Consider the following 23,309-nt stretch of genomic DNA (forward strand, 5'->3'; position numbering starts at 1 on the left):
TTGAGAAAATGCAGGAAATGTACTTGGAACCTGGGAAACCTAGTATTGACAAATTTAAACAACAAACTGAAAAAAAAAAAAATATATATATATATATATATATATATATATATATATATATATATATATATATATATATATATGCAAAGGAATGACCTCCAGCAATCCAGACAAAAGATGAGCTAGGAAAGGTCAAACATCCTAAACTGTGCTCAAGTTCTAAGTAATAAGACAAAGAATAGTACAATTTATAGAGGAATGGCCCAGATTAGCACTCTCCATGAAGGGATCCTGGGGCCTTAGCACTTTCTGGAAGCTCTGAGACCCCCTTCCCAGAAGGCTGTCCATCTTTGATGTCAGTGACAGGAATAACGGTTCATCTCAGAGGAGTGAGGATATCAAATGGGTTGGAAGGCAAAGGAAAAGAAATCGTCAAGACTGTTGGCTGGTAAAAAATTTCATTTAGTCTGGTGGAGAGCCAACATGATCACTCCTCTGAGTGCATTCAGCAGGTGCTTGTTTTAATTTCCTCATTAAGATTGTGGCACTTTCTGAAAATTAATGTCTGTACACTGGGAGGAAAAAAAATGAAGCATATACTCTAGATATATTTTTCATAAATGTGAAATCATTACATCTTGACAGAATTGCCATTGCTATGACAACTACTTAAAATATCACCTGAATTTCTTATATACAGTGTGCTAGTCTGCCATGGATAGAACCTAAAAATATAACAGAGAGAAGAAAGCTTTGGAATCCTAACAATTTTATAATAATCACCCGTGAGAACATCACAGGCACATTGCGAAGGCATACAGTATATAAAACCAGGCAGTGCCAACAATCTGGTATATTATAAGCTGCGCTGGTGGCATATACCGTACACAAGGAGGTAATGAATATATTTAATAGCTCTGCTCTTGTTCACAGGCTTTGCTCCGTCAATACAAATCAAACCTTAGAGAATTGCATCACTACATAGCAAGTAATGGCAACATAATGGCAGGAATCGATACAACAAAAACAACAAGGAGCAGTAAGCTGCGGACAAACAGTTTCTCCCACTGCTGGGATGATAAAAGATAATATTGCACTCAGCAGGTGTCTGACTGTGCTCTTCTGCTACAATGCCGCTGGTTCGCATCCACCAAGCCGTGGTTGAGACTGTTCTAACTCACTGCAATGAATCTAAACTGATATCTTTCCTCCACACCTTGCCATTTTTAAGCATATAGTCGTTTTTGAGGACTCTTGACTGCGCAATATCTGGACAACATAAGCTGTGAGCTGTGAAAGACAAATAAAAAGGATTTATTAAAAGATTCAGATTCAGTAATTCCTTAAATTCTAACTACAGTAAAGTGAGAGAAGAATTATAGAACAGCTAGGAGAAAGAACCCTTTTTTTGTTTGTTTTAAAATGAAATTAAAAGAATATTATGGACATTTGCCTTTCATCATAGGGCTGCGATGAAAAATGTGCTAGTGAGGGAATTCAGTGCAACAGCAGAAGTCCTCTGCAATAAATTCACAGCCACTCTGTTTCCTCCTCCGGACCAAATCAACCCCATCTCCAGCCCCTGGGTGGCCCTTTCTGATCAGCAGCAGGGTCAAAGTTGACATTTAATCTAGCCACAGACTCATGGAGTCTGTCCACGAATGGCACAGTCAGAGCCGTCCGACATTTCGCTTCCCATAAATCCACAAAACAAATAGGAAGAGAAAAAGTGTGTGCCCCCCCCACACCTTCCTTCCACTCCAACACTGCCACTTTTCTACAGCTTCACTAGCCTGCCATGAGACTGTAACCGTGGCTGGAAAAGGTAGGGAAGATTATCCTTTTATATTCCTCTCCCAGATTAGATGGAAATCATAACACAGACCGACTCGCCGAACTCTGACCCCTCTGAAACCAATTTCATTTGAAGAGATTGCAGTGATGTAGCTGGATGTCTATGTGCTTTTGCAGAGAAAATTAAAGCAGGATTTGTAATGCATTCAAAGGGAAAGTACACAGGAGAGGAGGATAGAATGAATAAATTGCTGTCGCTACCTAGTCTCCTCCAAATGTACATGCCTCTACAACTGAACATCAGCAATAATATTTATTTTTAAAAAATACTGTGGATGAGAATTGCCAGAGATGACAAAAGGAGATTTGGGAATTTTAACTTTAAAATCTTTATCACAGCAAAAAAAAAAAAAAGGATTAATAAACTTTTCTAGATCATTTTTTCCTTTTAGGAATCATTTATAGCCTATATTCTCACCGATGTCATTTCCTTATACTGAACAACATGTGCCTTTTTAATAGCATGAGGAAGTATTGTGAATTTCCATTCAGTTGTCAGTATCCATTTCATTTCAATGGAGTAAACTTTGAACAAAACATGGAAAATAGGACACAAAGCATGAGGAAAAAAAAAAAAAGACAGTCCCTTTGCCCTGCTCCATTCTAATAGATCGCTCCCGTCCACTGGCAAAAGGTATGCTTAACAGGGCCAGGTGGTGACATCTTAATTTTTCACGGCTGCAAACATGGCCGTGTGCTGGTCCCCAATCGCCCCCATGCATTATTCCTGCCTTAAGCACTGAACGTCTGGGGATGTGGGGGTAGGAAGAGGAGGAGTAGGGGGGTATTGTTTTACAAGGCACCCAGCTGCGGCCTACTTGCCTCGCCCTGGGTTCTTTTCAAGGAGTTGTCGTGGGTGACCCCCTCTGGCTGACAGTTATTAATAATAACGCACAGTGGGGAATAGTTCACCTTGTGGCAATGGAGAGGCCGTTGCGGCTCGCAGGCCGGCTTGAGAGTCTCCAGGGGCAGGAATCATACGACAAACCGCAGGGAACAAATAATACAGTTGGCGATGAGCATGGAAACAGGAACTGAGCTTCTGGAAATTTCTGTACAGTTGCAATGATCAGGTTCACTTTCGAAGTTCATGCTTTTCTCTGTTCGGCAGATCTCTTTGTTTATTTAAGTACTGAACAATCCTGACAATCTGGACATGTTGTATACCCCTATTCATGTCCACACTCATTCTCCTGCCTGGTCCTTCATTTCTGGATAGAGCCGAACAGTTCTACTTCCTTTGCCAGATTTATCAAACCAGTACTTATCAGTAGTAATAAAAATAGTCAGCACTGCAAATGCTACAATATATTTACAGTACAGATTTTTCAGATTAGACCCCCCCCCAAAAATATGAATTGCAGAATATAAATAAGCATACATTTTTGCATAGTGAATATTGTGTGGAAATCACAAATGCGTTAATGTTGAGAATTTAGCCACATGGATGATGTTACCAAACTGCCGGTTCAGTGCTTCTAGACCAGCTTTTTAGGATTTATAGGCCAGAATATAAATCTCCACGTCTTCCTTGCCTAGTTTTCAAAGATATTAAAACTTCATGTTTGACATTTTTGATAATCTGTCAGAATACTTAATCCACACTGTTTTAATCCCTCTATTCTACATATGTTTTTTACTTGTCCATGAATTCTTTCAAAACTGGGACATAATAATATAAAAATACAGTTTATTGAAAAAGTTTGCCTACTCTTCTGATAAAATAAGCAATGAAATTCAAATAGAAAAAGACATTTGGTGTGATACTTTGCTAGCATGCATTGAAGTTACCATTTTAACACTAAAAATAAATAACATGCCTTCCTTTAAAAATATTCTTTAATACCCAGCCTTTGCCTTTATAACAACCTCCCACATCTTTTCTATCTTCGGACCCCAAATATTCTTTCTGACGGTAGATGCGCAGAGGTACGCGCCGTTTCTCATGCCTGTATAAAGACGGCTTCACTTTTTAGGAGCCGTCCCTCATCATTGCCTTGAGTGAATTAGTTCACTAATGTCAGTCTCTTTTCTGAGGAAAACACAAGTGTCCTATTTCCTCTCAAGAAACGTGTTCATCATATTTTGTAAATGTCAGCTACCCTTTAAGGACAGCACAAATTTGCTGTTGATAACACCATGATGACATAAACAAGGCTGATAAAGAAAAACCTGTATCCGCAAGGGCCCTAAGGGGTACTAGCGAGGACATGGGCTGGGCAGTAGGGGACAGAAGGGGCTATCTAATGAGACTGAGCGGATAAGAAGAGGGGAAAAATAAGTCTTTTGCTGCAGGCCCATTTAAATCTTGACCAGAAGAGGTCCTTTTGTACACACAGAGTGCTCTATTGTAACAAGTACCTCAGAGACACAAGGTTATCCAGGGCTGTATCCACACCTCAAGTGCTTCTGATACCGCTAGACTAAAGGCAGCTCCTAATAGAGCATGCTCTCCAGGAGGATTTGCCTCTTAAGAGTCATTGAAACACCTTCTTTTGAAAGGAGACCTTATAAGTTTGCTGTGGGACTGGCGACTTGCTTTAACAAACGAGCCGGATGCTTTCTGATCTGACTCAGAGCTTCAATATTACACCACACTTCACTGGTTTGAACACAAGGCCTGAGACCTTGCAACAAGTAGAAAAACAGTCTGATGAGCATTACCACTTGTCTCCTAACACTTTCTTTGTAGTCTAGATGCGTAAATCATTAGAACTCGGTTAGTAATTCTTTGTAAGTTGGAGTCCTTGTCAGCATTTTTATAAACTCTCATAATAACGTCCCATTAAAGTCCAATAATGTGCAATTTATTGATAGTAATGAATCATGAGTTAATAAATTACGATGCCATCTGCAAACTTTATAACTAAATATCCTGTAAATAATTATAAAACTGTACTATTTATTACCAACTTCATGATCATTATTAACAGCATTTAAAATGTCATCAGAGTGCTTCAGGTAAGGTAAATGATGTGCTATAGAGAATTATAAGAGCAGTTATAACGATTTATGAATATAGGATGTGTTCCTACGAAGCAGCACAATGAGGGGAAAAAAAAGGCAGAGGAAATTCGTCAAAAACTGTCCCAATGAGTTCAGAATGAACTAGAATTAGAAGCCAGAGTTAACTAGAAATAATCAGGTATATTGAGTTTGCATACATGACATAAGAGCAAAAACATTTCGTCTGCTCGCAACTACAGCCTTCACCTTGGGTTATTTCTATGACAGTAAAATAAAAATGCACCAGTATAACAACCCACACTGTCTGCTAGAATTAGAGGATGAACATCATATAATAATGAAATATTTATTAAGAGTTACAGAACACAATGTGTGCCATGGAGAATAATCCCTATGACATATTCCTGAGAATGAGTCACTGAAATGTCGAACGTTTAACGCTATTCAGAGCTCTAATTATTATTCTTTGTGAGTTTAAGGAAGACGGCTAATTCAACTGAAACGTTCCAGAAAACTCCCTAAAACATCAAAACATTTACAGTATGAAGAAAAACTAGGTATTTATATATATTTTTTTTAAATGTCGACACCAACTAAAATGCAAAATAAATGTAAAATTTTACATCTTTTACGTATTTAAGATTTCATGCTTTAAACAATATTGAATTTCATTTTCTGCTCTAATTTGGACATGTAGTAAGCAACAATGTACTAATTATTTACTTCCGACTGCTAAATACACACAAGCAAAAAAAACGGCAGGAAAAAAAGGAGCTAAATAGTAATAGTCTAGTTTGTTCCAGGTAACTAATGCACACTGCATTAACAACCTTCAGATCTGTATTGTAACTGAGTTACTCTTCTAATTTCCATGACCTGGGAGCAAGGAATAATGAATCAATATTGAATAATATTTTTTGTTATTGCAGACATTATCTGCAACCTTGAATAATTTATTAAAACATATAACATCTTTTTAGTAATTATTAAAATGTTGCAATGGAAACAGGAAAATTCGTGAAAAGTGAAGGTTTTAAAAACTATATTAAACAAGCAGGATTTTGAAGGGATATCAAAACAATTTATAAAGCACTAAGCTGAATACGGAAACACAAATATAGTATTTGAAGAAAAAAAAAATGTCTGTCAGTTTTCCTTCAAGGACTTATAAAAGCAGAAAATGGAACATTCACCTTGAAATACACAACAACAACAACAACAACAACGTCTCATATTGAGAAAAACATGTAAAAATGTAATTACTTCTGCACACATAATAGACAAGTAATAACACATGCAGAGAACAAAGTGATAAGGGCAAATGGATGAGTAAATACTTATCCGTGAAAAACAGCCATGGACCCAAATTTGAGCCTTGAGGGACACCATCAATTGGTGGTGTTTACAGATTAATTGTGTCTAGCAAATTACACTATTCAATTAGGTCCACAGTAGTCCATTTTTACTGGAACCATGACATGTTTCTGCAGAACACTGTGGTAGCCACCAGCATCATCAAAAAAAAAAACATTGAGGTTCCCAGTTCCAGAGAATCTCTACCAAGGATGCTTTTCTCCCAATGATGCATTTCTGGGAGCTTGTGGTGGACCAATACCTCACTTAGACACCATGTTTTTCCTTTAATTTATCACCGGTGTGTATATGCTGTACATCAGTCTGCATAAGGCAGCACAAACATACAGACTCTCTGACCTCTGAATATTCTTCATAGCCTTTGTCTTACTAAAGGTGGCCAGATTGTTTAGAGAAAAAACAGCTGACCAAGGAGTCGTGCTTGATGCTCTATAGTGCTGAAGAGCAGAGACAGAACTCCATATGCACTGGTCATTAGGAGGAGAGCTGGCCTCAATCTTTCAGCCAGTCTCAGAGGAAGTGCACTGCTCCAATTCCCAATGGGGAGACCAGCTAACCTTTCTCAGATGACACAGCTGCACTGCGTCATCAGCAAACTACTAATGAGCCGACATGAATTATTATAGAGATTCATTCATCACAGGGATAAATGTGTGATTTGAAACTTTCGGGCCGAATTTATAGAGGTTCCTGTGTAACTTCTAGTTGTGCAAAGTTGCAGAAAAGCTGTACCACTTCAGATTAAAAGCTCAAATGAACACTACAGAATTTCTGAACTGTTGCAGAATGAGGCCCAGGCCAAACGTATACATGTATAACCTAAACTTCGGAACACAAAAACATTTTTAAATAATTCTATGTTACAATGAAAACAGAGTTATCACTTTGATTATTATTAGCATCATCTACATCAGTCTCCGTTTTATCACCTGAGGTAAAAGTGACACACAGGACTTAAACATAAGCCTCAACCTTGCCTAGTCATGGTGTCAGGTACACATCAAAATATAATACTTGAACAAAAATTTAACCAATTTGTCATTCTTTGCTGTTTTCATTTCTTGAAAATTTATTTGTAAAAAGAAAAAAAAGAGGAGGAGGAGGAGGAGGAGGAGCTTCCCAATAACATGCCCAGTTTTAGGTTTGATTCTATGTGGTCGGAATTTTATTTTTCCATCACCGACTTTACAACGAACACATATGATGTGCTTTTGAAAAGACGTATTATCATATTAATGCTGGACTAGCCGAAAAAGGAAACAAGATGAATATATCTGAAAAGCTATGTAAAAGATATTCAAGACAACTTACTCCAATTCCCAACTTTATCCAGATAAGGCAAGCCTGCCACACTTTATTGATCTTTTGTACAAGGCTTGTAGTGCGGACTTCAATATGTGCGAATTCTGCATTGCCTACGATATGGCAAATGTAAATATGAGAAAAGTCGGGAGATACATTTTCAGGGTTCATTTCCATGAGTTTATACAGGACACGGTGGATGTGGTCCAGCAAGTTGCTTCTGAATGAGTGAGGAAGACTAGAAGTTATTACAACTAAACCATGCAACACATGTTGGTTATCTTCCACCGATAGCCTGCTTTCCAAAATGGTAATAAATCCAGTCATGTCGACGACTTCTGTGAGTTTGCTTGCATTTACAATCTTAGTAAAACCACTGTAGAGGAAAATTGAAGTTGGATTAAAAAAAATGAATGAATAGATAGATAAATAAATAAGTGGTCCCCCTGTGCTGTCTTTAAAATGGATGCCTGAAATTTACAGTTTTCCATTAACTGATGCCTAACAGCTTTTCCCCCCCGCTTGCATCCTGGCCTTGGCGGATTGCTTCCATGTCTGTGGCTACTCTCTGTGGGCTGCAGCAGTTTATTTCCGCCACCTTCCCAACTTAAATGTGTCGCTCCCTTTTTTGTCTGGGCTTTTTAACCTTATCGCACTCTGCTCTGAAATGCAAAAGCATTGGTATAAACACGGTTATTGCTGTTATGCTTTATCATTAATAGAGACACCAGCGCAGTATCAAAAGAATCATTTTGGTGATAGGATGCTCCGACGACGTATATCCATACTTTGAGCGTGGTAAAAGAATCAAGGCGGGTGCGATATCAAGTAATTACCCCCTGAATGTCTAAACGCTTCAAATATGAATCAGATGATGTACACAGTATCTAGCAGCTGTAAACGCTTCCTGCTTCTTGTTCCTTATGGAAAACAAACGTCTTGTATTTGCAAAATAATGAATAAAACACAACAGGGTATGATTGTTTTCCAATAACAGCACATCTTGAGTGTATACTTGCTCTTCTACCTCAGCAACATTTCATTTTTTTCTTAATTAATAAACGTTACAATTTTTGTTATTTATTATGCTAGCAACAGTCGCTTTCTCCCTCTCTTTACGTGAACCAAAAAAAATTCTGCAGCTTAGCATTGTCGCAAGAAACCAGAAAGCGCAAATCTCGTCAGTTACAAAGCAAAGATTCGATTCTGAAATCATTACATAAACGTCTCCCTACAGAAATATTCACCATGTCGATGAGAATCCTTTTTTCTCTCATTTTATTCTCTAAATAACAAAACTTATTATTACCATTTTCTTATTACATTACATGGAGCCATACTAGTCCCTGTGAAGGAGCTATTACTATAAGACTCATAACATATTAGAGCTCCTGTGATTTCAATTCAGTTGCTGTTATAGAAATGTAATAACACATTCTGCCCCGACTGAAAACACACAATAAACATCCAATTTGGAAAACAAATCTTTTTTTGTGTGTTCTTATTTAATTTAGTTTTGTGTGTGTTGTGATAGGGATTATTTCTCAGCTGGTGGGACCACATTGCTCTTGGTCGCTCATGGTTGTAGACCCCTGAAGAATTCTATTAACCCTGGTTATGTCAGGCTTAATAACATGCCACACTGCTAAACAGGACTGGATTGATTCTACGTGATGGGGGTTGGGTGGCCGTGTATAATAAATCCGAGCATAATTCACTTTTAAATAGAAAGCTGAAATGGAACAAGTAGAGAGAGAGAGAGAGAGAGAGAGAGAGAGAGAGAGAGAGAGAGAGAGAGAAAGAGAGAGAGAGATGGTTGAGCGGAATCAAGTCTCTCTTTATCTTCTGTGACCAACTGCAGTGTGAACCTAAGAAAATAAATAAGGGAATGATCAGGTGTCGAGAGGTAGTGCTTTTGTAAGAGTGGCCGCTGATTATCTCGGAAATGGAGAGCGTTTTTCTTTTTTTTTTTTTTTTAGTGGAACTGTGAACGTGATGTGAGGAGCCAGGCGTCGGCAGTGTTTGCCGTTCAGTAAGAGCCAGTGAGCAGATGCCAAGCAGCAGGGACAGACAGGAAAGTCGTGTGATAGCTACAGTGAAATCAATTCAGTCACCTTGAACTTTTGATGATGAAGAAGAAAAAGAAGAAGCAAGCAAGCAGCACCTATATCCTCCCAAATGCTGACAAGAATAAAAAGATCTCAGGCAATTACTGAATAAAAAGAGAGAGAGAGAAAAAATGCAACTGTGCTACACAAGCAAACAGAGAATGACGTTCACTTTTTAATCCATCACTTTTAACATTAACCGCTTTGTGTCTTTCATCTGCTAAAATGTGTTACCAAAGCACTAGGCTTTTTATATTCCATCAAAGAAAAAGAAAGCAATGCCATCATCCATGGCTCAAATTTATTTTTCTTTTCCTGAGCTGTTGTTTTAAGGCACACAGGCATGTTGTCATGAATGGAGATGCGCTTTAGGAGGATGCAGCCAATGAGGCTTACTGTAGGAAAGTAATCTGAGCATAGCCTCAGCCCTCTGGCCGCGTATCCATCTCATCTCCGCAAAAGTCTCTTCGTCTGTGTCATGCCTAATGGAGACTCTCATCCCTTCTGCACAAATTAAATGAACTGTGCCTTTGCAAAGTAGCAACCCGATGTAGCGGCTCCTAGCACGTTCAAAGACAGCCATGTGTTCCTGAAGCACTGCAGTGAGCTTAAATAGACACATGCCTTTTAACAGATGCATTAGAAGTAACTAGAGCTGGTCCATGCAATGGAGACTTTGCGCCCCTACCCTTGTTGAAAAGTTAGCTGGTGAAATAATTGACATGAAGTAATAAGTATGTGCGAACACTGGCATGTACTGCCACCCCTTGGTCTTCCTTTTAGTATCACCATCATCATCATCATCATCATCATCATCATCACCACTACTGTCAATAACATTAATGCTGTGATGCCCTGATACTAGTAAACAAGCCCACATAGATTAGTTTCTTCATTATTTTTCAAGATAAATGATTCTGTACTAGAATATTCTGTTTTATTTTTAGTGTGAGTCTTCTCATTTTTGTGGTGTACACTTTAATTTATAAGCCCATGCAATTTATGTCCATGTAAACAGCTTTAGACCGGTAAAAGGTTAATTACCCATCCCCAAACTGTCTCAATGGAACCAAAATTGGGCTAGCATCAGTGCAATTACTGGACCACCTCAGTGTGCACACAGCTAGGCCCAAACTATAATGAAAAGTGTGCAAACAAGTGAAAAGCATGTCAGTCTTGAGTGGTACAATAGTGTGAAAAGGAAAGTAGTGCTCGCTAGACTGGACACTCAGCCTTCTTTTAGCGAGAGGAAAATGAGCAGGATCTGGGGTGGTCTTAAACTCAATGCTCCACTCTCTGTAGTCCAGCACACTAATTGGACCCAACAAGTGAATTCCTTCAAACCGAAGGAGAAACGCTAGCGGTTTATTGGCTCATAAAGATCTGTCTTTTTCGATTACGAGAACGCCATATGTAAAGGCACAGGAGAATACTCAGAATCTCAATGTGGAGAGTAATCAAGGCTTTTAGGCATGTGCTTTAATACGGTGTTTAGAAGAAGAACCAAGAAGGCTGCTTTTGTGTGTGGTCAATGCAGCCGTGAGGACCAATGTGGCTTTGAAATTGATTTCAGGCATCAATCAAGCAAAAAAACAAAGTCCCATTATACAAGTAAAAAATTGTAGATCTTATTTTGTGTAGGTCTATATACAAATCAATATAAAAACTGCTTTTTATTTTAGATATATAAGCCAAAGGCATTAGCCCATAGAATGCTACTCCTATCTAGTAACCAGTTTGGATGGATGCTAGTCAGTGTTTTAAGGTTGGTAGAGGGTCTTACCGGAGGTAGTCCCGCCGGCAGAGGATGAGGTTGGCCTTGGTATACAGCGTGGAGCCCACCTCGCCAAGGCGGCAGTCACAGCATGCACACTTTAGGCAGTCCTCGTGCCAGTATTTGTCCAAGGCCTTCAGCAGATAGCGGTCCTTGATCTTCCGGTTGCAGCCGGCACAGCCCTTTGGCTTGGTGTCCGGCTGGACGGAAAGCATTTGTATACCTGCCAAGTAGAATAAGATCAGACCAGAGAATTTGAGAACACGATAATTACCGATACAGCTTGTAGCTGACGCAAACAATAAATTGGACAGCCTTTTTTTTTTTAAACCATGGCACCCAAAGATCCAAAAAGAGCTAACCAGACTATTGCTTATAACTTGATTAAATTTGGTATGCAAACACTAATCCAACAAAAAAATATACAACAGCTGCACAGTTCTTCCCATCTCTTGCTCGCTTTTTTCCTTTCTCTCTCATTCTTTCTTCTCTCTCTCTCTCCATAGGAGGGGCCAGGAAAAGCTTTGCCCCCAGTGCAGCCATTGTGTAACGCCTATTTAGGCTGTGAAAGGGCTTTGTTGAGTAGAGAGGCTACAATGCAGGCTCATGCAGACGGCCTGTAATTAGTATTCTCCTTCCATACAGCCAAGAGTGAGCACTACCCGGCGCCTGCACTCCTGGTTCCCCTTTTGTCCTGTCCTAATAGTTTTTGTCCTCCATTAGAAGCGTGCCTGATTCGTGCCTGTTGTGTTGACACCAGGACAATCTGCCTCACCCCCTTGCACTCACCTTGTACATCTTGCTAACCTAAGAGTAAACATGCATGGAGAAAGACAAGATTGAGTGTTAGTAAACTTTGAATTAGGACAGAGCCTTTTTTTGTTGGTTTGATGCTCCTACTTTCTGGACAGAAAGGGTACATGTGATTTATACAAACAGACAATTAATGCTGTGATTAAGATTTCTAGTGTGCATTGCAATTAAAAGCACTGAACAACAAGCAAATAATCAAACAACTAGTAGAGCAAACGCTGATGACCTTGCAAACCGTGGAAAGTTTGAAAACAGAAAAAAACACAAACGTATTAAGAGAGTGCAAGTTTCGTTTTATGTCGTTTTAATGAAACGGTTTCAAAGAGGCAGATAAATGTGAAACGCTTCCAGGTAGAAAAGGAGCGGTGGACGAACTGCCATACTGTGCGTGCTACTGGACGCACCCTATTTTGCTGCTCTGCTTAAACTGTTGACCTTTTAATCTGACCGGATGCGACGGCGTGAGGCGCGCGCGCTGATTACCACCTCCGTTCCCCATCAGCGGCGCTCATCCGCACCACTTCACACCACAGTCATTACCAAGAAAAGCAAAAGTTTAGAGTTTCCGTCCACCAGAGGGTCCGCAACCAAACTGCATCGAATGCACCTCAGCCTTTCCCACACGCTCTTTCAAGATCGATGCACAGTGCGGATCTATAGGAACGGAATCAACCTGTAAGATTTGACCGAAAGCTTCGTTTTGCACGCTGAAAAATTCTGGTACGAGTGACATTTTTTTTCAGAATCCTCACAGAATAGTGCTGCCACTGTTCTTGTAATGAAATACTAGTGTGGGACCGTCTGCTTCAGCCAGAGCGCGAGCGCGGAGCAGCTGCGCGAGCCGGCGGTGCTGACATTTCACCCGCTTATCAGTTTAATTACTGTTGCCATGGCAGCCAAGCGCTCGGAAAAGGCCAATAACATTGGCTGTTATTATAAGGGAGCCCAATTTTCGAGGCACGACCACCAAACGGAAGCACAGATAAACTCGGAAACCGTTAAAAACACTCAGAATCACGAGACACGGCAACGACGCTAGAATAGAATAGTAAAAGGCACAAATTACAGCACTGGGGGGGTATTTATTAAGGAGGGGAAAAAAACCCAAGGGATATCTATAAAGGTTATGTGCGTCGGATTAAACTACACGGTTCGGTCGCAATCCAAATATCGTTAGGATTTTGCGCAAATTCGCACAGGTCACGCGCATAATGAGATTCTGGCATGAAAAACAAAATGCACACGCCGAGACCTTACCGAAACTTTTCTCCCTTTTCTGCATTTGTCGACCCGCTCCGGCGCCTGAAATCACCACCATGCGACGAGAGGGTTTCCCTTCTCCGTGAAGTGAGCAGCTGGATGGGGGGCGGCTCGCTTTTGTTACAGCTAACAATCCTGTTTCGCCTCGCGAGAAAGAAAAAAAAAAGGAAACGCGAAAACGGCAAACAAAGGCACACACAGGGGGTTGGAAAAAAGGGGGCTCGAGCTCAGCGCCGTCCGTCAGCGCTCGACTATGAAATTAAACCTACTAACAGCAGCAGCAGGAGCAGCAGCAGCCGCGGCGGAGGCGAGAGAACATAATGACAGTGGACGACAAAGGCGTACTCTCTTCACTTCACCCCTCCGCGTGCCGTCATCCCTACATCGTATGGCGCGGATCGGGGTGCGCGCGCAGGAACTGCTACATAACACTGAACAGCTCGCGCTTCTTAATGATTTTTGTTTTCCTCCAAAATGACAGCTTGCTTTAATGTTTACACATTTTGACAAAAAGCCACTTGTGCAAGGGAAGAAAACAAAAAAAACACCCCAAAAGGAAGAACTTAAAGGAATTTAAACTCCCCATTTGCCCCATTTCAAATGTATTACAATTAATCAAGTGTTGCAATGTTTATGCAACTAAATCCGAGATTATCATCTTATATGGAATACCAGGGTTACATCCGCGTTGCTTGAAACAGAGTTAATGAAACCATGCGTGTAGCCCGTGCATTTTTTTTAAATCTCATCAACAGTTTATTACTTTTACTTGCTGCGCGAGTACAAAAACGAAGCAAACGAGTATAAAACTGGTGTTCGGTGATATCCCCGACAACTCACCTTCTTGTGCAACTTATGCAGAAGAGTGAACTTCAGTAGCTACACGGGCTGCACTGGGGCACACTCCTTCTCTATATTCCTCGGAGCAAGAAAACCAAAAGTTCACAAAACAGACCTCGAGCCGCAGATAACGGTTATCTTCCGCTCGGAAATAACGAGGTCCGCTTGGATCGCACTCACACACTCACACACACTTAAAAAAGAAAAAAGCTACAGGTGTTTTCGACTGAGTGATCACGGATTAAGCATGCCAGAAAGCACGGAACAACTTGCTCAACAGCGAATGAGACTCGGGGAATAGCGGATCCTGGTTTTTATGATCTCGAGAAGCCAATCCCTCACCGGTAAGACAACTAGACGAAGAGAAAAACAGGTCGTTAGCTTAATAAGAGACAGCCGGAGTGACGGCGCGCGCTCCCTAGAGAAACTTTGCGCTCTCTTCACTGACTGACGCGCGTGCACGCGAGCTCTGCTTATGGAGACTCGCAACTGCTACAGTTCCGCTTCCTATATTGCGTGCAAGCAATTTACATGCTGTAGTGTGATACTTTTTCTTTTTTTCTTTTTTTGCACCGCAGATCGTATTGCAGTCAATGTGACCTAGGATCATTAGCTGCTGTCCGAGCAGGAACTTCCAGGAACACCTGGAGTCACGACACATCCTTTTTCCAATTTTTTTTAGCACAAATATGATTATTAGGGGTCACCTTATGGGCAGTGATTATCATTTCCTATCATGCAGACATTCAAGTGGAGACAACACCCTTTAAACCTGTAGAATCTGGGGAACTGACACTGTCAAAAACTAGTCTAAGATGTAACCGTTACACCATGCACTCTCAGAAATAATGGGACCAAAGTGTACTTTTCCTTCACTAGAGTGGGTACACCATTTGTACCTTTAGAATGTATCTTTTACTTGAGAAGGTGCCTGTGGTGTAGATTTTATTATCAATTAAAGTAAAGCTTTAACCGTACATCAGTGGTCCTTAAGGTGTAATTATGTACCTTAAAATATTTTTAAATGAACACTGTATTCACATTTCTAGGTGGAAGAAACATACTGAATGTACAAACGGTGTATTGTTGATGGTACTATCCAGAAGTGAGGGAAAGTACAGTTTTGGTACGGTTTCTGGGGTTACAACCGAGAAAAGCTGTAGGCATTAACACACTGTTTCAGTGTAACTAAGCAAACATTTCAATGTCTCAATGCATCAGGGAGGAAGAATTTATCAGTTACCACGCATGCCTTAATCTAACCACTTAAACCAGACGAAAGCGTTTCAACTCCACCCACACTGGCCTTAGAGGTCAGACTGCCAGTGTGTACAGTGTGTATAGGCAGTTTGCATAATAGCATTGCAGCAAATGATTGGGTCAGTATCTTTATTCTCATGTCTCAGTTGTAGCACACACTACTGCAGTAATTACTGCTTTTTTTCACCGAGTGGAGCGCCTGTGTTGTCGTGTATAGGCCTATAGCTTTCCTCTGATCCCCTGTGCAAAGTAACTACTTATTCCTCACCCATTGGCTACACCTGCACACTCTAATTAGCGCCTATTGATGCCCAGGTTGCCAAGGAGAATGATGCATAAGGCCTCCTGTTCCCTCCCTTCATAGTGTACACACACACACACACACACGCACACAATTAGCTTTTTTTTGCTGTTGACAATGGGCTAAAACTTTTCTCAGTCTCAGTGTGAAATCCCTCAATAAGAGAGCTGGGAGAAATGCAAAAAGAAAAGAAGTGGGAGAGATGGTGTCAGACTTGGTGTATTCGATTGTTAGCATTGCGGCCTCTTGCCAATCACTGTGCCTAAAATGCAGCGGTAATGAGATGGGTCATAAAAATGCTCCTCACCACCATTATGACTGATGAGATGCATTAAAGCTGACAGGGTATATGACCTGCCAGTAATTAGGTTTTTGTCATGGATTGAATTATTTCAGAGCAGAGCTATCTGCGTAATCATGCCATTTGTGTGTAAAGGAGAAAGAGAGAGGGGGAATGGGAAAGGGGGTATGGGGGGCTCTAACCTCTTCATCCTTTTTAAACCCCTGCCTCCACTTTATATAGTGTGTTATCACGTCAATTACTCACCACAGATATCTGAATTATTGGGAGTGATGAGCTAGAGAGAGTGCCATCGTTAGACCATGCAGGAAGAGTGCACCCTGTGAGAAAAACACTCCAGCCAGTCTACCCAGGGTGAAGTGATTCGAACAGGGATTATACTATGTAACCCTTATCAATCATTATCACATCAGTCATTATTACAAAACACAGAAGGCTTACACACACATTTGAGACTTCCAACAAATCACTGGTCTGGTTTATTATGTGCTGTGATCCTCCTGATGAATCTCAACGATCCAGATTTCTGTATGAGTTTCAATGAGTCACAGCGTCCACGCATAAGGATGCAGTGGTCCCTTCTTTTTCATATTCTTTACGATATGGATGTTTTGGATTCTTCAAACTTCTCCAATACTGAGATTCTCACAGTAAGCAAGCTGACTCTCTGCAAGTTTTTATTGCCAAGTTCTGAAATATTTGTACTGTAAGACAATTTTGCCTTCTATGTTCATGTTGATCTGTGTTGTGCGTAAACATCACACATATTCAGAGCACAACATGCACCAGTGGATTGCAAAAATAAATCAAATCAACTGCAACATCGATCCAATCGATACTTCCCATATCAAGACTCTGAATTTCGTTCGGTACATCCCTAATCCAGATTATCCAAAAAAATATAAATAACTTTAGTTGAACTAATACTCTGTTTAATAAAGTGATTAATTCTATTTATAATCATCAAACCTGGGATAATTGCATGTTATATAAATCACAAGATTCAGCATATAACGATATAATAACGATGTTCGTACTCGCAACGAACGCTGAGCTCCCTCTCTCTCTCTCTCTCTCTCTCTCTCTTCCCAAACACACTGATTACACAGCCGGTAGGAGGATGTTATCACTCCATCCAAACACTCACTCTATCCACTCGACAACACTCCATGCAAAAGGACGCAAAGTGTGAGGATCCCTGCTGAAACCAAACGGCATGAGAACTCGGAGCTTAACGACCGCGGTGTAAATCTTTTTTTTTTTCCTTCGGAAGAGCAAGCAGAGCTATTTCCGGAGCCAGCAGAGATGTTTCAGAACATAAACATCCTTTCAGTACCATGCATTTTCACGGAATCCCCTGATTCTTAATAGCGCGAGCAGCATCGAACACTACACGCAGTTGCGCACTTGCAATATTTTCTGAATTGAAATTAAAAATATGAGCCTCGTAGCATTTCGACATCCTCGAGCACGCCCCTTTTGCTTCCAGAGCTACATATACATGCATATATACACACATTACACATAGACACACAGTGACCATTACTACTCGTGCGTCCGCGCGCCCTTAGGAAAGCGTACCATACCGAGGGAAAGTTGCCGCGTGCGTGTGACGAGCTCGTGCGCTTCGAATCAAACTCCTTCGCCCGGCTCGCTCTCTGGAAGACTCTCGATCTCAAAGCCCCCCTTCGTCCTCCTCCATGCGAGAAAAAGGCTCGTATCTTCCGTTGGCAGCAAGGCAAGACCGACCTGAGCGCGCTTCCTTTCTCTCCCTTCTTTCTTCCCTCGCTCCCTCCCCTCCTCTCCTATTTAAGCACCTCCAGCAGGTCCCCAGTTAGCAGCGCTCTCCGGCTCATCCAAGGAGCTGACAAGCCCGGTTAGGGAGAGGCAGCGCATGTTGCTCTAATGGACCTCATTAAGCTCTACTTACAGATGTTCTCTTAACATAATTGATCTGCAGCGAGTTGAGAGGACGGCGGCCTATTCCCCAGCCCCCAATTATGGCCCGGTAATTAGATCCCCAACCTCCAGCTCTCCGTATTCACCCTTCTAACATTCCGAAATATCAAAGTATCTCTTTCTCTCAAAGCAAACCCTCCTGCCTCCCCCCTTCATCATCATCACCACCACCACCTCCTCCTCACCTCCGTGTATCCTCCTCCTCCCACTGCCTCCCCTTCCAAAGACTCCATTCCTCTGACAGTATTGACAGTCAGATCTGCTAACCTTTGTAGTGAAGCCAAACTTAGTAGTGCACTCACTCCAATTGACAGAGCTTAGTCTTCTTTTTCTCCCTGTCTCCCTCCATCTCTCGTTTTTCTCCCACTCTCTTTCTCTTTCACTCACTCTCTTCTCCCCTCTGAAAAACCCTGGGAAAGTGTGAAGGCTGATGCATGAGATGTAGGCCTACAGAAAAGACAGAAAGGGATAAAAGGAGGCCAAGAGGAAGGAGAGAAAGAGAGAGAAAAAGAGAGAGAGTTTTACTTTTGATTAAAGGTGGTAATGATAACTTCTGTCAGGGGAGGGTCTTTTTTTGTAATGTCATTTCATCTTTTAATGATTCCTCTGATGGCAACTTTGAGGGTGGATGCAAAAAGAGAGGCGGGCGGTGTGAACGGTGTGAAGTGATGGCGGAGCGTTTAAAATGCCAATCAGAGCCTCTCGCATTACCCGTCTAATTAGCAGCATGCTAAAACCTGGAGCACTTAAGGGAATTGCAATGTTACACTTTTTTCACTTAAAAGGCGAGACAGCTTCGTCACATAGAAGCACCACAGATGCACTTGATGCCAATCATAACTAGGCAGGGGTTTTTTTTCTCCTGGAGCACAGGTTTGTGCACAATTTTTGCATTTCAAACCTGACATATACACACACAACATATCTGACTGTAAGCAGTCAACATTCAAAAACAGCAAACCCTACATCTTAACATCTGTTTGGAGAATGTGGAAGTGTGAGATTGAAGAACAGCAACACAAATTGACTTTAATTACATCGAAGTTGAAAGCACTCAACATATACACATTATAACTCACATGTTAAAGGAATAATCTAATGATTTTCACAGCACCTAATATATGTGTACATATCATGGACATGAATGTCAACAAGTTTACCAGAAATATATTTATAATGGAAGTCTAAGGGCAATTTAGTTTATAACTATAAATAAAATATTGTCTATTGGATGAAAAGTACAATCATTACACACTGACAAAATGTCAAAGACCAGTGCTCTTGTGTAGTGTAAATTACTCCAGTTACTTAATTACAATTAACATAAAAACGTTTTGTGCAGTATTGTAGCAATATTATACTAATCTTGTGATTAATCATTAGTAAAGCAAAATGACAATAGTGTTTTTTGGCAATTGTCTAAAATGATGTAGTTTGAATTTCATTTTCAAATAAGATATAGAATATTAGAGGACATGCTGTTATAGGAACATAATCATGATCCACTATTCCAACTTTTTGTGAATAAACTATGCTGTCACGCCACTAATCAGACTAATCAGAGCGTAAATGAAAAATCTGTGTAAGTCTGTAAAAACATTTCCATTTCTGAGCTAATGTCTCCAGCCTTTTATGTGACTAGCCCTGCCTTATAGAAGCCACACTGGTTCATGTTTAGAAAACTGAAGTCATTTAGCCTTTTTTTTCTCTCCATACCTTGATTGTCTCTGCTACATATTTTTTTTTACGTCCTCGGTTACGTGCAAGAAAATACTTTACTAACCACCAAAGGATGACCCCTACTGCAGACAGAGATTAGATTAGAAAAAAAAAGAAGTATTTATTTAACTGAGGCTTAAACGTGTCGATGCGAAGACAGTGTAGTGAAAAGTGTGAGGTGCATGCATGCTATTCCACTTGCCAAGAGACTCTGGGCGTTAGTATCCAGGTGTGATGCCATGTGTTGTTTTATTGTGTTGATTTATATCCCTCTCCTGCTGACTGAGGCCCTCTGCTGAGGCTCACTGGCATTTAAAAAAAAGCCATAGGAGCCTGGCCCGCGTTCCAATCATAACATATGTTGTACTTTTAATATCTGCAAACGAAGGCTTCCACAACTGAACTTTACCCCAACACAGAGGAAACACACACTATTCCCTCTGCCTGACTTTTCTGTCCTCCCAGAAGACACTTAGGTACAATTGTGGCTTTGCTCTAATGACCAGCAGAGCCTCTCCTCAGAGGGACATTTGATAATTGCTTCAGGTAGGTGACCCTCAAGTAGGGGCAAGGGATGCGTAGCTTTTAATGCCATCCTTTTCTAACAGTTTGCTTTTCTCTCTCTCTCTCTGTCTCTCTCTCTCTCTCTCTCTCTCTCTCTCTTTCTCTCTCCACCCCACTGACCAAATTTAGCTTTTGGCAGAAAGGCGACTACTGTGAGTTACGGAGACTGTCTTTGACAAAGTCTGAAGGATCACCTTTAGTAATGGGTCTAAAGGGAGCCCTTTGGATTTAAAGAATATCCAGAGCACAGGAAATTGGGTCCCGCTATTACACCAGGAGGAATCGATGGAGATTACTTAATTCAACTGGCAATTCATTTGTTCAGAACAAGCAAAGGCTAGTCCAAGTGTGAGAATATCTAAGCAGAATGAGGCATTAAAGAAATGGGTGTTAGTGTATACCCTTGGGCAAGTAGGCCAGCAAAACCAGGATATGGCAAAGTTTTTGGAAAAGTTACAAAGTACACTGCAGATAATCATAAATCTTCTATGGACCATGGTAAATCAAATCTATTATCAATATGATTTATATGATTAATCTAATATTCACTATAATATAACTTTGTTTGTACCTATGGGACAGTAAGATACAGAGGGGGTGATTACGGGATGCCAGAGTTCACCCACTGAGCCCTATAGAGGCATAGTGAGCCTATCAATGAAAGTAAGGCATACCCACAGGAGATCTCCTCTGTCATCCTTCTAGCAAGTTCCCTCTCCGTTGCCTCAGCGATCAGTAGTGACTATCTTGTACATGCTAGCACAAAGGATAGTAACATTTTATTCTATATATTTCTAAATATGTTAAATTTCACTATTAAGTATGTCTAATCTTAGCAGCCTGCCCTGTTACCATTAAATTCCAGTCAGGAACATATGGGTCACATATACCTCTTTTAATTGGCACAGTGATGAAATATTTGTCATTTTCTTTGAAGAGTAAGATTATTGCCCACTCCGAAACTGATTAGGCTCAACACATCATATCTGCTTTTATCAGTGACCTACATAAGAGATTTGACTCAGCAGTGATCAAACTCCTGTTAAATTATGCCAGCATTGAGGCTATGTCTCTGAACAGTATAGGCTAATCATAGCTTCTATAATTTTGGTCCTGTTCATGATCAGTAAGAATTTTTTGGTAAACTTGCCAACTGGAAATCTTTGATTCTCAGTAACTTTGAACACCTTGACATATGAAACTTCAGCCTATGAAAACACAGAAAGATTACACAGGTATGGAAGTGGGCAGTTAGCACTCTCCTCTAAATATCTTCAGCTCTATGATATTTGTTTAGTTGTCTTCTGTAGTTTGAATAGACACCACAATGATCACCTGTAATGGAACCTGCTGTTGCTTAGCCAGAAATAACTGTGCTACATCATCTGTGCTTATGTCTATTTTCTGAATCTCTTGGAAGGTGAACATGTGCATCATCTATGTGCTTAGTGACTTAGAATTGACTAAATCAAGGTGCTGCTGAGGATGATGCTCATATGGTGCACTACACTCAGATAATGTATTGTATAGTGGACAACCCCAGCAATACATTACCTATTCACCTGCAAGAATTGAAGCAGTCCCTTCAATATGAAGATTTTGTCCCCTCTGTAAGGGAGCTGATTAACACCTGGCAGTGGGGCACTTGGACCAGTATATGAATTGGCCCTCTGCTAATTTGGTTTATATCAGCTGTACGGAATCTGTCTTGTAGACCAGGGACATGCCTTGGACCTTCTGTAACAGAGACCCTAGATTAGAAATTGTAGGTTTTGGAATCATAAGGTCAGCATAACCAACTGGAAGTCTATATACCACACTGTTGTTCCATTTATTTGCTTGAATCCATGGAGCAGGCTCTGGGCAAGAGCACCACCACCATAGGTTAGCATGGAGCACATCCCTGAAGGGGCACATGATAGCAAATTGTACAGCTGAAAACACTAGTCATTCATCTGGATACAAAGAGATGTAGTGTACCGACATATAAGACGTAGTGCAAACTATGCAGCCACAGGACTAATTCACATCTGAGAATCTACACGTCACTTATATTCATTGCTGAAGAAGACAAATGATTTTTTTAGCTTACATTACAAGGGCAGGCATTTAAATTAAACATTTTGCCATTTGGACACTCCCTAGCACCACAGGTGTTTTCAAGATGCATGCAGGTGCTTTCTATCCCCTAATGGCCACTAGCACCAGGACACTGCTGTGTTTGGATGACTAACTCCTGTGTGGCAACACCAAGAAGCAGGCCATCTGGAACACATCCACCCTCCTCACTTACATTATTATGCCCGGATTCAGAGTGAATTGAGAACAGCTCCCTTACGCCAAAACAGGTCAAGCAGTTCATCAGAATGAGAACGCTGGCCACTCCATTACCTGAGGCTGCTATTTGCAATATCAGTGTCTGCTTGAGGGTGCTAGGACATGATGGTAGCTGCCTCAATGATTTCAATGATTTTTGCTAGAACAGTGGGCATTGATGAAGTGGGTTATCAGCCTGCGACTAGACCACCAAACACCATAGACTGAAATGTGTCCTTGTATCTATGAAAGAAGCCAAAGGATTAGAGAGATCCTCCTTTACAGGTTGGAGGGCAGGGTGCTGTGACAGGGATACAGGGCACATATGGTCTGGTTTTTGCCAGGTTCTCAGATGTTCCCACTTTCTGTTGAACTTCACCAATATTGTGACACTATTTCAATTATCAGGATTGCACAAGGTTGAAATAGTGTGCCCATCTATGGGAGCAGCATCTACACTCAAAGAGGATATCCCAGATTTGGCAAAAGTTTAATTTAGTGTAGGTAGACCTTTTCACAAGTGTTAAATCAACACATTGCTGAGTGTGTTTTTTCTCATAGTGCTGGACAGCCTGTTTGTAGATTTCCTGCCATTTA

At 40.8% G+C, this 23,309-nt stretch overlaps 1 protein-coding gene across 3 annotated transcripts in view; it reads right to left on the reverse strand.

Annotated features, from left to right (window-relative positions):
• lmo3 (LIM domain only 3) overlaps positions 1 to 18,192 on the reverse strand; it is a 40,078-nt gene extending 21,886 nt beyond the window's left edge. The window contains exons 1-2 of one of the 3 annotated variants that reach the window (XM_058416548.1): positions 17,741 to 18,192; positions 11,389 to 11,602 (exon numbers count right to left, since the gene is read on the reverse strand). In XM_058416548.1, the coding sequence (XP_058272531.1) occupies positions 11,389 to 11,594 (206 nt within the window). In that variant the 5' untranslated portion in view covers positions 11,595 to 11,602; positions 17,741 to 18,192. Of the gene's footprint in view, positions 1 to 11,388; positions 11,603 to 13,449; positions 14,040 to 14,292; positions 14,532 to 17,740 lie in introns of those variants that run through there. The other 2 variants (XM_058416546.1, XM_058416545.1) reach the window with 2 other exon arrangements.
• Positions 18,193 to 23,309: the final 5,117 nt, after the last annotated feature.

This window comes from Hemibagrus wyckioides, linkage group LG19, assembly GCF_019097595.1.
Source record: "Hemibagrus wyckioides isolate EC202008001 linkage group LG19, SWU_Hwy_1.0, whole genome shotgun sequence".
Taxonomy (NCBI): Eukaryota; Metazoa; Chordata; class Actinopteri; order Siluriformes; family Bagridae; genus Hemibagrus; species Hemibagrus wyckioides.